General features: G+C 42.9%; 1 protein-coding gene across 2 annotated transcripts in view; it reads right to left on the reverse strand.

Moving 5' to 3' along the window:
- LOC149282143 (ubiquitin carboxyl-terminal hydrolase 24-like) overlaps positions 1-15,574 on the reverse strand; it is a 47,373-nt gene extending 31,799 nt beyond the window's left edge. The window contains exons 1-3 of one of the 2 annotated variants that reach the window (XM_089498557.1): positions 15,317-15,574; positions 14,024-14,026; positions 215-380 (exon numbers count right to left, since the gene is read on the reverse strand). In XM_089498557.1, coding sequence (XP_089354683.1) covers positions 215-380; positions 14,024-14,026; positions 15,317-15,574 — 427 coding nt within the window. The remainder of the gene's footprint in view (positions 1-214; positions 381-14,023; positions 14,027-15,316) is intronic. The other variant, XM_089498558.1, reaches the window with a different exon arrangement.
- Positions 15,575-17,152: the final 1,578 nt, after the last annotated feature.

The following is a 17,152-nucleotide window of genomic DNA, read 5'->3' on the forward strand; positions in this document are numbered from 1 at the left end:
TAATTAAAAATTAATGTAAAATTATATATATATATATATATATATATATATATATAACACTGCATGTATACAAAAGGGTTAACGCTTAAATATGAGCCAATGCACAATAGTGCTACCAGTTTCAGCGACTCTCTACCTCTCAGGCTCTGAAGAAGTTGGGATTTAATGTCTGTGTATATAAAAATAAATAAATACATAATAAAAAAGGATTTACCATTTTTTGCCAGGTACGTGGAAGCAATGAGGCACTTTCCCAGAGACTCTTCCCGTTTGTAGGGAATGGACCAGTGATCTGTGAGCACACGGCTTTCCAATTCATATAGATTAGTGGTGGGAAATTCAATGTTTTCTCTGGAGCAGTTACCGTTCTCATCGTTCTTCTAACAAAAACAAAAACAAAAAAAATATATATTTTAGTCAAAACCAAACACGCTACATATAAGAAAATGAACGAGGTAATAACTGGCTGGCAAGATCAGAAGCATAGATTGTTTCAAGTGCTGCATTTAGTTACAAAAGCGTAAAGTTCAGCGGAGTTGGAGGAAAAGAATATATATATATACCGTATTTGCTCGATTATAAGACGACCCTGATTATAAGACGACCCCCCAAAATCTGAATATTAACTTAGGAAAAAAAGAAAAAGCCTGAATATAAGACGACCCTAAAGGAAAAAAGTTTTACCAGTAAATGTTAATTCATGTAAACTATTTTTTTTTAATAAAAGCTATGATTGAGAAAAATATTTTTTTTGTTTTTATTTCTTGTATTTTCCAACCTGTCCCCCAGTTACGCACATCTGCCCCCAGGCTTGCCACTCCAATATGGCACTGTGGCCCATGATATGCCTTTTAACCCTCTATATGCCACTGTGCCCCATGGTATGCCTTTTGACCCCCTATGTGCCACTCTGCCTCCAGAAATGCCTTATACCCCTATATCCCATTCTGGCATTTAGGGGGTTAAAATGCATATTATGGGGCAGAGTGGCATATAGGGAGGTATAAGGCATTTCAGGAGGCAGAGTGGCATTAAGGGAGTTAAAAGGCATTGTATAGAGCACTCTGCCTCCAGAAATGCCCTATACCCCTATATGCCACTCTGGCATTTAGGGGGTTAAAATGCATATTATGGGGCAGAGTGGCATATAGGTGTATAAGGCATTTCAGGAGGCAGAGTGCTCTATTAAATGCCCCCTTAACGCCACTCCAGAAATGCCCTATGCCCCCATTTAACTAACACACACACACACACTCTCTCCCCCCCCTCCCCTCTCCTCTCTCCTCTCTCCCCTCTCTCCCCTCCAGCCCTCTCTTACCGGTGCTTCCAGCCGGGGCAGCGGGTTGACGTCGCCTTCTGCTGCAGCCGGAAGGAGGTGGAGTTGGCAGCGGGGGTTTGTATCCGTCCGTCGCGTATACTTTCCCCGGCTGTCAGAGATCAGAGTTCCCCGCACCGGTGCGGGGAACTCTGATCTCTGACAGCCGGGGAAGGTTTGCGCGACGGACGCAGACAACCCCCGCTGCTAGCCACACCTCCTTCCGGCTGCAGCGGACGTTGTCTACGCGGATCGCGTAGACGTCAACCCGCTGCCCCGGCAATACAGCAGGAAGCACCGGTAAGTGTGTGTATGATGGGGGGGGGGGGGGGGGGGGGGTGAGACAGGAGGATCCAGGTCCCCTGCAGCGGTGCGGGGGATCTGGATCTTAGTCTCCTAATCAGACTCTATTTGAGGTCTGATTAGAAGACGACCCCGATTAGAAGACGAGGGGTATTTTTCAGAGCATTTGCTCTGAAAAAAAACCTCGTCTTATAATCGAGCAAATACGGTATATATATATATATATATATATATATATATATATATATATATATATATATATATATATATATATATATATATATATATGTCATGTGATATTTTGAGTGACTTTCCTGCTCAAACACCACACTGAGCCGACACTTTATGGCAATGCTAATGAAGTCCATTCAATCTTACATTTTCATTAGTCAGAGTCCAGCTGGGTGGTAAGACTGAGCCATTCTATTATTTCCTACAGGCAACAGAGCTTCATTCATTACATGCCTATTAATTCTATCCTTACCAAAAATTCTCCCCATATTCATTTACCACCCCCCCCCCGGCTATTTTGGGTGCAGGAGAAGTGAGTGGTCGGCCGCACGTCATACACTTGGCTCGTACTTACTCCACTAGTGTTCCCACTGACTTCAACGGAAGCTCTTTCCTGCCGCTGACTGGCAGCAATCGCGGGACCATGGAGGGGGAAAGCAGCAGCTGCAGGGTTGCAGCTTCGAGCTCAGGTAAAACGTTGTACTTTTCATTTTGGAAGAATGCATATTAAAGGTGCTCACAGAGGGTCGGGGATATTCGCACTCTTAGCTTTAATATGCATTCTTTTTTAGTGGGGGTGTCAGGGTCATTAGACCGTCCCTTTAAGAACAAGACAACCACCACCAAAGAGAATAGAGAAGCAAAATGCTTTTTTCGCACCAAACTCACCCACGCATTCCTCATCCACCCTGTGTGTTCCCAAACGTTACGAGGCGTGCTAATGTGTACAATACAAGAGAAATATAAAGTCCTCCAAATTCCAACACTAAGCGAAACACAAGACTTCACGCGCGCATCCGGTGCAGCAAAGAATGTAAATTTGGACAGAGGGGTGAGGGAGCTCTGCTGGGAGCCGCGGTCTCTCCCCCGGCACACAGCACTTGACCCAAAGCCAATTCGGAAGCGGCGAGCGCGTTTGGCAGCGACGTCCTGGGAGGCAGACGGAATCCATGCCCCGATTTGGCGCGGCTTATTCTGAGCCCGCAGCGGTCACCGCACATGAATTGAGTTTCAGGCCGGCACAGAGATGCTTTGTTAGATTCTACGCGAGGATAAATCTATACACGAAACTCTTCAAAGGAGCGAGGAAACGAGCCAAGAGGAAGCCGCTTTCATGGAAACGCAGGTGACTGCATTCGGCAAAGGGTACGTGAATGTCAGGACTAGACCGTCAGAGCTGGGGAAGATGATACAACGTAAATAAAGACCCGTATTGACGAAACCACTCGGAGGGGCATTATGAAGGCCAGCCTCGTCTCGTGCCAGAAGGTCCTGTATAACACATCCATAATGTAGGGAGATTTATTCAATGTTCTCATTAACTATACATTATACAGGGCCGGCTTAACCCTTCGTAACGCACAGTGAAGTCAGCTGAAATTGTCAACTTGACCGCGAAAAACCCAATTTTGAGCATAAACCCATCTAGCTCGTGTTATACGATTTTAAGACTTCTCGGGGGCGACTTTTTTTTTTTTTTTTAGGTGCTATAACAAGTTTATAGGCAAGTTTTATAACCTTCGACAGAAATTAATATCTAATTTTTTTTTTTCTTTCTTGGCGATTCAGCTACGACTCTTAGCAGACCTCCGTGTGACTGTATGACTTTACTGTGTGACTCCACGGGAAGCTGCCTGTAGAAGGCATTTATTATTATTATTATTATTATTTAATAATCTGCGGGGTTACGAAGCCTTCTTAATACGGACGCCATGATCGGCAGCAGAGCTTCCCACCGTCCTCACAGCTGGTACGAGACAAAGCCGCAGCGTCAAGCGTGGCGGGGGGGACCGACAACCGGATCCGACGGTCCTTCCTGACACCTACAAAAGATCATGTGCTGCTGCCTTTCACAACACACTTAGCAATTAGCACACCGTTAACCTATTGTATGCCGGATGGGGGGGGGGAGTTATATGAGAAGCGGACAGTTAAAGCCGCTTAGACGCGAGCGACGTGGTTTGAAGTCATTAAGCCCAGGGCCGTGCGGCTTCAGCGCATCCTACATTAATAACATTATTCCATGTGCTGCGGTCACAAGGCTGGGAAAGTTTAATAGCCGTAAACAGTAGACCCGGCGGCCCGAGTTGACAGCGTATGGCAGCCTATAGCGCTGTTCGTTTGCTTCAGACAAATACAAGAACGGAGTCGGTGGTGGTTTTTTTTCCATACTTGTTATTTTCAGTGGATTTACACTTTTTTTCCTCACAGCGTCAGCAGATAAACATGTTTTTTGTGCTTCTGCTTCCTGAATGACGGATAGCGGAGGACATGCAGGGTAATGGCCAAACGTCACGCAGGAAGAACACAAAACACCATTTAAAGGGCAAGTCCCACAAGCAAAAACCCCAGCGCTGTATACAGTAATAACACCCTCAACCATGTATACATTAATATCCCCTGGCGGTATTTACAGTTATTTGCCTCCAGCGCGCTATACAGCCATGTAGGTCAGCAAAACCCTGGTTTTCTCATTTTGTTTCAATAAACTCCCTTTATCTGCAGACCTGGAGCTGCCGTTGCTGTCAGTCATGTGATATTTTGGATGACTTTCCCTGTCTAAACACCACACTGAGCTGATGCTTTATGGCAATGCTAATGAAGTAAGTTCCTCCATAGACTTTCATTAGTCAGAGAGTCCCGCTTGGTAAAAGACCAAGACACTCTATTGGTTACTGCAGGCAATGTCTTAAGAAGCCAGGGTATTTATCTGGTACAGGGGTGTCCAACCTGCGGCCCCTGCAGCACTACATCTCCCATAATGCTCTTTCAGCTAAGGGGCTGGCTGGGGAGTATGGGAGATGTAGTCCTGCAGCAGCAGCTGGGGGGGGCCACAGGATGGACACCCCTGATCTAGTAGATGCAGACTACCGAACTTGGATGGGCCAGTGGGCCAGACGGGAAGATTATGGGTTACAGATTGGCCCTGGTAAAGGTACAGAGTAGATGTCAGTGCCCATAAACTGTAAAACGTATTTGAGGGCTTTGTTTTAATTCAAAAACAAAGGCGGCATCAAATAAGAGCTACCGTTACTTTTGTAGGGAATAATTCAGAATAATTTCAAATTGAACATTTAGTACCGTAATAACCCACATGGAGGTTTTCAGCACTGAATCCAATTATGTTTCTGTCTCAGAGGTGTAATTTCCTCTCTCCGGAATGGAGAGAAGGCCGTTTCGGGTCACGCAGCCGTGGGTGACGACGACTAAGTAACTCAAGATAAAGCTTTGTATCTTAACAACACGGCGAAGACAAATAATCAGAAAAAGGGAAGCCTCGCAGGTTCCTTTTCTAAAGTAGACCAAAATCACAATTTTAAAGGTTCAGTTCTGCTGAATGTTAAACAGAGGTCCTGCTGGGTGATTAAGACCGAGGGACCACACATCAACGAGGCTCTATCGCGTTCATCTGCCATTGAACCTTTTCTGTCTGACATTACGCAACAAGCAAAAACATCGAGGCTTTTTCTGCTGCTATGGCAACAGAACCTTTCAAACACGTCGCACGTCTTGAATAGAGTTAATCAGGTTGGGAAAAAATATGCATTTGGGGGAAAAAAGCACCCAATTAATTAATCATTTTTAAGGGGTGAACTGATATTTGGATTTAGGGAGATGGTCAGGTTTTATACCCCAAAGGCCAGTAATGGCTACTCCTTGTGACATTAATAATAATCATTCCTTACAACTCTTCAAAAGAGTAGGAGGGTTAAAGATAAAAAAAAACAAAAAACAATTTTCATTAGTCATTCTTAGTTTTTTCACATGAAAGCGGAAAGCGGAAGTGGTTTACGTAGAGAACTCATTTTTTCTCCCCCAGCGCATTATAAATAGAATATCGTCTGCAGACAACCTGAGTAACTCAATTGCTCAAACGTAAAATGCTAAATAGTAAAAAAAATAAATAAAAAAAAAAATTATTGGCTCGTTAAAAACATAGAATTAGACAGCAGATATGAGCGTGCGACCCATCTAGTTTGCCCGTTATTTCATGCTGTAATCATCTCAAGGCTTGTCTACCGCAATTCTATCCTTGTCATTCCCCTACAATATATGTAAGTAACGCGGGTATTGCTGGCGCAAAATAAATAAAAGATGACAATAATACCGGTTTCTTGTGCAGTCCGCGCTCTTGGAGGAGGATGGCGGCTGCGACCTTTAGGTCAGGTAATTAAAGAACTCACAGGCGCTCAGGGTTACGCACGGTACTTTAATACACATTGGGGAGACAGAGACACTAAACCATCCCTTCAAAAAATCTGCTTTAATCCCCCCCCGAAAAAAAAGTTTATCGTCACGTTTGTGTTTCTTACATGTATGGCTGTAGTAAGCTACATTTGTTTCTGTCTCCAAACCTGTCTGTCTATGTGACCTCCAGACATTGCAGGTCCTGTAAATAAACCTGCTTAGTAAGCAGCGCATGGACAGAGAATTTCCGCGGGCAGCTGAGCTTCTGCAGTGAACCCGGGGGACTTTCTACCCACCAAAGCTTTCTAGCCGGCTGGAAACGGATCTCCATAAAGGTTAGGAGGCCGAGAAACAATTACAAAAAAAGATAGAAACAATACAATGTAACTGAGGTTTCACGGGGATTCACTGGCTAATGACGCCCTATGGGTTGCGTTGTCAGACACATAAACAACTTTTATTCGCACAATTTGATCCATTTCAGTCGATGTTTCCATAACAAAACAATATAAACACTCTGTTGTCAGTAGGGGGAAGAGAAAATCAGCGCACACAGCGAGGGGAAAGCAATGCCCCGGGTACAGCAATCATAGCACAGCCTTTTGCTAAAATTGATATGAAAATAAAACCGAAAACTGCATTACGCTACTTAATCCCCGGGAGGAATTTAAAACACTTCAATAGAGCGCGAGGGCTCTGCATAAGAGGATAAGTAGCTGCTACTATTGCAGGCTTAATGGCAGTCGTGTTACGGACCCCCTGCGGGGGCGACCATCACCTCGGAGCACAAGTCTACTTAGCGTACCCATCGACAGAAAGCTCTAAAAGCTCCTCAGGTTTAAGAGCCGGCTGTACTTACAGAGACCGATAGAGCATTAAAGCACAGAAAGCCTCTAAACAGATAATAGGATCCACGCAATCAGCGGCCTGTGTTCTAATTATTATTTATTGTTTTATAAAGCGCCATCAAATTCCATAGCGCTGTACAATGGGTAGACAGGACATAACAAGTAGTGTGTAACATAACAAATGACTTACAGAGACAACAGGTGAGGAGGGCCCTGCTCAAACAAGCTTACAATCTAGTATTAACTTTAGTATTAACTCTGGAAGCCAAGGGCGCAGAGGTCGATAGAAGCTCTACAGTGGATAATAAAGGTCCAGCTGCCCTGAAACCTGGGAACGTCCCATAACAAAACTTCAACGGAAATTAATTTCTTCAATTACAAAAAATGTGGGTCAAACATGAGCCAACTACTCATTCTTCCACCCAAAAAGAGAGACAGAATTAGCATCGGGATATGAGACATACGGCTCCTGAATCTAAGACGAGACCAAAGACTGATTAAGAATTGAGTCTTTACAGGGGAAAAAACGAATGTCTAGACAGGGGCCGAATGGGGGCCAATCTGCTGGCAAATTCTATGGTACTCTGTCTATCCCCTAAGACAACCACCACCCCTAACTCTTATTGTCAAGAAGAGAGAGTTGATTTTTGCAATGGGACCATGCTGCATTATATACAGCCTCCCAGCGCCCAAGCTGAAGCTTTATTAGGCTTCAGAACAAGTCTGTTTAGTACCCAAAAGACAAGAAATGAACATACATTATTTTTCGCTTTGTGTTTTTTTTTTGTTTTTTTTTTAACGACAGATTTTCTTGAAGGCAGACAGTAGAACTCTCAGAGCGAACAAAGGCATAATTAGCCGGCACTTTAGAAAAGTAATGCCGCTTCAGTTAATTAACAGCGTTTGGAAAAAAAAGGAGATTAGGGAATTATTTCATTATACAAACGACAAGATGTGTGAAACAGAAGCGTGTGTATTTATAGGGAAAAAGAAGGGTGGGTTCGACAACCAGGCAAAAGAAAAAAATTAAATACTAAATGAACCCAGTGTCACGCTACGCTGGGTCCCGTGGAGGCTACGGGGAAGAATATATTTTACTCTTCCATACACCAGATAATCCAAAATTACTGTGTTTCCAGATTGCTTTAATATGAATATGTGTATCACACACTACTGTTCAAAGGTTTGTGATCACTTTTAAAACAAAGAAACAAAAAAAAAAACATGAAATCATGAAATGGATCAGAAATCCAGCACACATGGTGTTAATGTTGTAAAGGACTATTGTAGATGGGAGCTGACTTTTAGTGACCCCAAATTTATGAACAGTATATATATATATATATATATATATATATAATATATGCCATGCGAGTAGCCGTGTCCCTACCAGTAAGATTATTATTTCATCAGTATTTTGGGGAAATGGTAAATTATTTATGCTAAAAGCTGTCACAGTAAATTCTCGTTTACATGACTACAAATTCTAAGATTACAGAAGGGCTGCAGTGGGCCAGCCAGGGTCTCCGTTAATCCCATCATACAGAACATCACTACTGTGTCCACGGGCACCAATGCCAATATCACTAACCTCGTGGCAGAAGTACTAACACATTTACACATTAACACATTAACACATTAACACATTTACACTCCCAAGCGCACTTGCAAAAAATAAATAAATATTGAAATGATTGCCTTTGACCCAATTCAAGAGACTTTTGGAATCCTTCCGATCTCAGGAATGTGCTGCACATTAAATAACAGCCATTCAAAACGCGCATGTTATTAACATAGTAGCAGGTACTTATCTGCTGCCGACAGCCTGCAACTGGCAGCATCAATGTGTCGCAGAGTGTGTGTGTGTGAGAGAGAGTGTGTGTGAGAGAGAGAGAGTGTGTGAGAGAGAGAGTGTGTGTGAGAGAGAGAGTGTGTGTGAGAGAGAGAGAGTGTGTGTGAGAGAGAGAGTGTGTGTGAGAGAGAGAGAGTGTGTGTGAGAGAGAGAGTGTGTGAGAGAGAGAGTGTGTGTGTGAGAGAGAGAGTGTGTGTGTGAGAGAGAGAGTGTGTGTGTGAGAGAGAGAGTGTGTGTGTGAGAGAGAGTGTGTGTGTGAGAGAGAGAGAGTGTGTGAGAGAGAGTGTGTGTGTGAGAGAGTGTGTGTGAGAGAGAGAGTGTGTGTGAGAGAGAGTGTGTGAGAGAGGGTGAGAGGGTGAGAGAGAGAGTGTGTGAGGGTGAGAGAGAGAGTGTGTGAGAGAGATAGAGAGAGGGTGAGAGTGAGAGAGAGGATGAGAGAGTGTGTGTGAATATATATATTTATCTATCCATAGATTAAGGGACTACTGACAAGAGGCAAAGGTCACTTGCCAAGTACAGATAACATTAAGTGGATCCGGCAAACAATGATGTTTGCGTCGGTCTTGTTTCTGTGAAATCTGAGCAGTATCTCAGTGCAACGCACACAGTTACAGCCAGGTCTCTGCACATGCGCAGTCACTGAAAACCACTGCGCTTCTCCGCTACACGGACGACTTCCAGCAGGGAAAGTTTTACTATATTATAGTAATTACTATGTTTTACTAATCAGCGGCTAAATGCAAAGTCAAATGTAACTCAACCCTCCGCTTTACTCAAAAGATTATGTATAGTAACAGGTAACAGGCAACGTGCCATAATCTGTGTCCTCAGGAACCTTAAAAGCGCGTCAGTAACTCTGAACATTTAGATCCAGAGCAGGTTTGGTTTCGGATACCGCTGTATCGACGTTAGAGTATTTTACTTTGCAGCACGGGATCGGTTTATACTAATCTGTAATATATGTAGTTGCATTCTGCATAATCAGAGAGGCCCTGAAAAATACAATGCCATCAAAATGCAAAGACAAGATAACACAAAGGATTACAGAAATCTTCACAATGTTCAAAAGTTTGGGGTCACTTTGCTTTGTTCACGGAAAACATGGGAATTTCCATCTAACATAATTGCAAAATGATTTTTAACGATCAATTAGTCTTTCAAACTTAAACTTGGATCAGAGAACATGACGTGCCATTGGAACACAGGAGTGATAAAGGGCCATTGGAACACAGGAGTGATGGGAGTGATAAAGGGCCATTGGAACACAGGAGTGATGGGAGTGATAAAGGGCCATTGGAACACAGGAGTGATGGGAGTGATAAAGGGCCATTGGAACACAGGAGTGATGGGAGTGATAAAGGGTCATTGGAACACAGGTGTGATGGGAGTGATAAAGGAGTAAAGGTAGTGTACACCTATGAAGATATTCCTGGACTTTTAGCTTTGAAAATACTTGTACTTAGATATGTAAAGCTGTTCAGAAATATTTATCAGGTTTGGTACTGGATTTATTTACAGCAGTAACCTCCGGGTCTGCAGTTTACGGATGGTGAATTTCTACAAAAAAAAAAAAAAAAAAGCTATAGTTAACTTTATAAAGGGAGGCCGCTGAACCTGCCAAGCAAACCGGCCGCTTGCCAGACACTCAGTATGATACTGTGCGGAAACTTTTAAAGGGGGTAGAAAAAGTTAGCAAGATTTGCCCTGGTGTCGAAGTCCTGTAGGTTGGAAGCCCCTGCAAGCGAAGGTTTGCAAAGGTCAATGAGATCTAGTTTACTATTAGGTCAGCTGCTAAAAAAAGGATACTTCATAACAATCTTGAGAGGTGGATGTATCACATGATATTCAAGCTTTAACCCTTTGGTTAACACATCTTAGTAGACGTTAGAGGCCGTTAAAGTTCTGTACAGTCCATGACATCATTAGCGCCGGGAGTTACTGGTTCAAGGAGCGATAGGTTGTAACTACTTATAGTTCAAAAGTTTGGGGTCACATATGGTTTTATGGAAAATAAGGACATTTCTGGCTCGAACATAATTACAAAAAGGGTTTTCTAACGATCAATTATTCTTTAAACTTAAAACTTGGATCAGCGAACACAACGTGCCATTGGCAAACAGGAGTGATGGGAGTGATAAAGGGCCTCTGTACACCTATGAAAAGATTGCATTAAAAAATCAGCTGATTCCAGCTACAACAGTCATTTACAACATTAACCCCATCTGCGCTGGATTTCTGATTCATGATATTTTAATGGACAAAATTTGTCTCTTTCAAAAACAAGGAAAGTGATCCAAATCTGTTGACCAGTGGTGTATATAAACAGGGGGGCACAAACGCTGATCCATTATAACTCAATGCAGGCAAATTCCGGGACAAAGTCATGTGACGGTTCAATGAAAAAGTGAGGAAACATCCAGTTTCTGTCTGCAAAAAAAACAAAACTCAAAAACAAAAGGGACTTATCCAGACTATGAAAATCTCAGCAAATACAGAAGAAACTGTTTCATTTTGGTGATTAAGCAAAGTTACTTTGTTAGCAGCGGCAGCTGTGTGATCCATGAGTCATTTAGGAAAAAAGATAGTTTATTTTTTTTTTTAATTATCAGATTATTATATTTAAAATAACGAAGAAAAAAAAAAACCACCAAAACAACTTTCCATTAATCAACAAAGCCATGGTCGTGCCACACGAAGCACTAAGAACTCCCCTTATGACCCGGCCTTATGTCGAATTGCTGTATGGAAAATTAAACGACGGCCGATCAAATTGATTGATAAGCGTGAATATAACACTGCATGAAAGTTATAGGCTTGACTACTTGTTTTGTCATTCATATCATTCTAATATATTGCAAGTAATATTAAAAGAGTTATTCTTGAATGTATTAGATAGCTCAAAGGTTCCTTTACATTTCCATTGTGTCCCTTTTGCAAAGGCATGGGGCAATTCGGGGCAATTCTGCAGAATACCCCCCCCCATACAAAGTACTCAGACTATTTTAATATGTATTCTCCTTTAGTGGGGCTGCCCAGGACATTAAACTGTCCGGTAACTCTAAGTGATGCACGTGTAAGTAGGAGTAGGGACTTTGTAACAGTGTCTTGGATTTGATTGGTAACCGATTGTTTACTCCATGTTCGCTTAACGAGGGGTTACCCTTTCCATAGCGGGGGAAGGAACTAGAGATAAGGCAATCCTTTTCCTGGGCTTTTCACTAACTCACAGAGTGTACTGTAAATGAATTTACAATGGAGTTAAAGGGCAAACGACTTGACTAGAGGTTAATCTTGGAACTTACCTGACTGTGATTGATCTGTTTAAGGAATGCAATGATATTCAGAGGCACGGAGCAGCGGGCACTTACTGGATATCACACTCCCGGATGTTAATACTTTTCCAGTAGTGCACAGCAAAATATTCTGCAATTGTCAATTGCCCAATAATTAAAGTGCAAATGAAATACGCCTAAGGATGTGTTTTTAATCATAGTATACAAACGTTTACTAATTCTTAAGAATTGACTCACTGCTTAAGTTATTCAAATCTGCCCCTTTTCCCCACCCCCGCCCAGCTAAATACCCTGCAGGAGAGGCATCCGGCCAAACATCTTCCTGCATGTTATATACTTACCTCCAGCGCTGGCTCCGGTGAACTCTGCGCGGAGGGGTCTGTTTAGATCCTTCCATTGATTTCAATAGGAGACTGACTTTCTCGTCAATGACTGGCAGCTTCAAGCAGCCAATCAGTGGCAATAAATGGGGGATCGTGGGGGAAGCTTTTGCAGCAAAGTTGCAAATTCGGGTGCTTTATCTTTTTGATTTATTTTTTTAAGAATGCATATTAAAATACCCACAGAGGTTTAGGATCACTAAAGGATACTTTAATATGAATTCTGCTATTCCTACTGTCCCTTTAATAGCTTTTCTTCAGCTTCTAAATTCTACATAGTTTTTAGTTGGATCAAAAGGTGAAAAAAAAGCATCACATAAAAACGTATCAATTATAAAACGATGAATAAAAAGGGAGTGAATGTGTATAATATATATATTTATATACACACACACACACACCTCTACACCGACTATTACATTAACCTGATGAAGGAATGACTTCTGACACTAAGTGGGGGCGTGAGGGAATGCAGGATTTTAAAATATTAGTAAAATCTGTATGATTTAGAACATATACAAGCAAAGCTTAGGTTTAACTACTAAATGTGTATTAGTAATAATAACAGTCTTAATGGATTCTTCCACAGACATAGCAGAGGGTGAATTTTAATCCTGGAACACTAATCCTTAGGAGTTAAGATTTGAATGATTTTGAAGTTCATGCTCTATTAACCCTTTTTAAGTGTCCGTAAACGCTACACTTAAAAACACAAACAAAGAATTAGATTATCTGGGGCTTGAAGGCCCAAACAGCGCATGCCTACTGTGCCAAAAGAACAAACTTGATCATGTTTGGCCCTTACAGGTGTTCCGGTGCATAGTTGTATTTATTTTTCTCTTTTAAAGAAGAATTTCAGTTTGTCAAAGCGAGAACAAGATCGACGAAAAGCATTAGGATTGTGTGTCAAATGCGTCGGCACAGCCCCAACCCTATCACGGATAAAAGCTTCACCTTCGCTGCTAGGGTACGTCAAGGGGCTCGGGCATTCGCTAATGGGAGAGTCAGCCGGAGAGCTGGATGCTTCAACTCACAGGGGCTTATTCTCTAAAAGGAGAATCGCCCGGAAAGTCGTGTTTTCAACTGCCCCACTTCACTATTCATTAAGAAGAGACGACAGCAAAAGATTCAACCAAGAAGGGCTGAGCTGGCCCCGTATAATGTATGATTCAGTGGGAGAAGAGACGCAGAAGAAACTTGACTTCACTTGAAATCAGACTTGACTATCCGTGGCTTAAAGCCATCTAAATTATGCATTGTACGGGGTCAGCACAGCCCTTCTTACAGGAATAACCCTTCAAAACGATTAGTGAGGCCTTAAAGGTAAATTGTTCGCCCACCTGCAAACGCCTGGCTTAGTGAACGTGCTAAAGTATATACCCGACTTGTTTTTCTTTTCTCAAATAATAACTGCTCCTACATATCATTCTTTATAAATAACCCAATATTTTCTTTAGATGATGACATCAGTGGCTTCCAGGAATGATCAGGTTCTTGGAGGCTAATAATCATATATTTTTTTTTTACCACCTACACAGTTATGAGCTGTCGCAGATAAGTGAATAAAAATCACCACCAGACACTAGAAGAAGCGTTAATAGCGGGCGCTTAACCTGCTTCATAAGGCTTTGCACTTTATCAGCCATTAAAAAGAAACAAAATTATTTTCAAGCAGGAAATATTTAGATTAAATCTCGCACTCAGAAATAAATGACATCTATTTACTAATCAAGCGTTATTAATATAAATGAAATACGAGACACTTCATCACATGCACTTTACAGCATTTGTGAGTTAAGTGCATCCTTTAAGTTTACTCCCTTGCAAACGAATGGGGGATATGTGGCGAACCCCTCAATACTCATTTGGTCACAAGTCCCCCCCCCCCACACACCACTCCTGACATGGTTTACTTCCCAGCAATTGCTCTGCCATTTCAACAATAAGTATTTTCCTGCCACCGATTGGCTGCTTCAAGCCAATCAGCCGTTTGAATTGCCAGGTCATGGAGAAGCCTTTCTGCTGCAGCTTCTCCCTAAGGTACTTTGCCATACGCATTGTTCTATGGGGAGGCTGACCGAGACATTAAACTGCCCTTTAATGTGAATCAAGCAACATTAAACCCATTATTTAAAACATTTGATTACGATCATCGGCAACATATTAGATTGTAAGAATACATCACATGTAACAATGGCTACTTTATAACAGCTCGTGTCTAATGGACCAAAGTATCTGCCACATACATGGGGAGGATACGTAAAACACCTTAACGGCTTAAAACAAATGACATCCGTCTCTAGTTTGCCGGAGAATTTCCAATTACTGCGGGGCGCACTCCATGCTGCACGCGCTGCAACCACCCTGCCAGAGATTCATCGTATTAACCCGCAGAAACAAAGATGTCAACAAGACTCAGAGGCCACAACCATGCAGGGTAACGGGAAGGGACAGAAGCAGGTAGGACATTAAGGGGCAACAGGTGAGCGCATGACAAGCAGGGGTTGCAGGAAAGAGTTTGGGAATGCAGGCTCAGTGACATCATTGAACTGTGAGGAGCAGGAGCACTTCATGGAGGGTAGCATGACACGGCCAGCAGGGATGTCAGCCATGACAGGAGCGGGAAGGGAGAACACACACATTATAGGGGTGGCAGGGCAAAATGAAAAGGACAGGAGAGCGCAATACCCATGATAGAGCTAAGAGGGCACCCATGACAGGGGCTGCGGGGCAGGGCACCCATGACAGGGGCTGCGGGGCAGGGCACCCATGACAGGGGCTGCGGGGCAGGGCACCCATGACAGGGGCTGCGGGGCAGGGCACCCATGACAGGGGCTGCGGGGCAGGGCACCCATGACAGGGGCTTCGGGGCACACGTTTCCTCCAACGCCCAATCCCCAGCTCACCTCGGGCTCTACCACCTCATGGTAGGCTGGGGGTGGATCGAAGCCCCCTCCTCCTCCGGTATTCCGGTTCCCACCGTCTCCCCCTCCTCGGTCCATGGGCTCATAGCCATAGTCCAGTCCGGGCCTCTCGTTGGTCAGCAGAGCTACCGCCTCGTTGATGTCGTTCTTGGCCAGGCGCAGGGCCTTGCGGATGGCCCCCGGATCCGAGAAGCCCATGCATAGAAGGGTAGTCATGTGCTGCTCCTCCTCGGTCTCCATGCTGCTCCCTCCGGCCCTTCCCCTCTCCAGTCACAGGAATCAGGCTCTGCACTTCACGGGAGCGCCTCTGTGCGCCGCCATGTTTGCTGGCCCCTCCCACCTGGGAACCCGACCAGACCCGACCAGACCCGACCAGACCCGACTGAGGAAAGGAGGGCGGAGTCAGTCACATGACCGAGCACGTGATCGCCGGACAGAGCTTCGGAACCATCTTGTGGATGGCAGAAGATGCCCTCCAGTGATTCGATTATTAACTCTCAGGGTCGATTCTCAGGGTCACACAGTCCGTACAGCCTACTCTTTATATTCTACTCAGATTTATTGATATCCGAGTAACCCAGCAGCTGCTAGTCTCACTGTTATACCCCTGCTTGAATACAGTGCCACGGGCCCTGAGACATGTTTCCCCATGAGCGGCCAGGGGTCTTGTCACATACACCCCAAGCGCCGGGACATCACCTCATATCCTGATGTGGGGGGAGAGGTGTTACAGAACAGGTGACAATCTCCCTGACAGCCCCACTGAAGAACAGATCACCGTGGGCCTGAGCAGGGCGACCCACGTCCAATAATGCAGCAGCCTGCCGGCCTAGTCCTGAATACCAGACCCCCTCGTCATTATTTATACCCTCATAATACTTTACTGGGTCATTTCAGAGTCAAGAAATCCCTGATACGCACGATTAAATAATTATTGTATAAGTATTATTGCTTTTGATGTCATATTACATTATTACATGCAACTTCCTGTCATAGCAGGAAGTTGCACAAGGCATGTCCTTCCATGTACTTTAACATTCACTGTGCTGCTGTGTTACGTAAACAAATCTTAGCAGAGCTGTCATTTTTTTTAAATTTATCCTCTTTAGTTTTAATCAAATAAAAACAACAGATGAACTTTTAAGAAACCTTTTTAAATTTCCGTGCAAACAGCCTATCACTGCTTGGTTTTTGTGTCACGTGACAATTAAGCATTCCCTGAAAAATGATTGAGGCCAAATTTTACAGGATTTAAGAAATTATTTCTGGGTACTGGTGGTTTGGGAATTCAACATTACCGGGAATTGTGTTTCTAATGTCGTTAGCACAATACAAATCCTATAAATACTCATATATTATTTAATAAATAATAAATATAATAAAAATAAACCAAATAAGAGTTCACATTTATTTTGTTAATTGATTTTATTATTTCATGCATTATTTATTAAATAATATATGTGTGTTTATAGCGTATTTATTGCGTCCCTCTGCTTTTTATTATTGTTTATTTAAGGATTTCCCTCTTTTGAGAAGATATAACTAATATAATTAAGCTTCTTTTATTGGTGATATTCATTTGAGTTTTTGATTTAGTTTGTTATATATTATTTATCCTAGTTATTAATTTTTTTTTATTATTATTTTATATTATCCAATTTAATTTTGGTTCTGTTATTTTTTTTAATTTTTTTTATGAGCTAACATATTTATTTGTTTCTATAAATTCCAATTAACACCCAGAAGAACGTGCAATTGGTATTTTTAGGTCGTGAAATCTACACCTTCCGTCATACGTAAAACAAATGATCATGGCGT

The sequence above is a fragment of the Sceloporus occidentalis genome, unplaced genomic scaffold (assembly GCF_023333645.1).
Source record: "Sceloporus occidentalis isolate IW3139 unplaced genomic scaffold, rSceOcc1.0.p SCAF_122, whole genome shotgun sequence".
Classification (NCBI taxonomy): domain Eukaryota; kingdom Metazoa; phylum Chordata; class Lepidosauria; order Squamata; family Phrynosomatidae; genus Sceloporus; species Sceloporus occidentalis.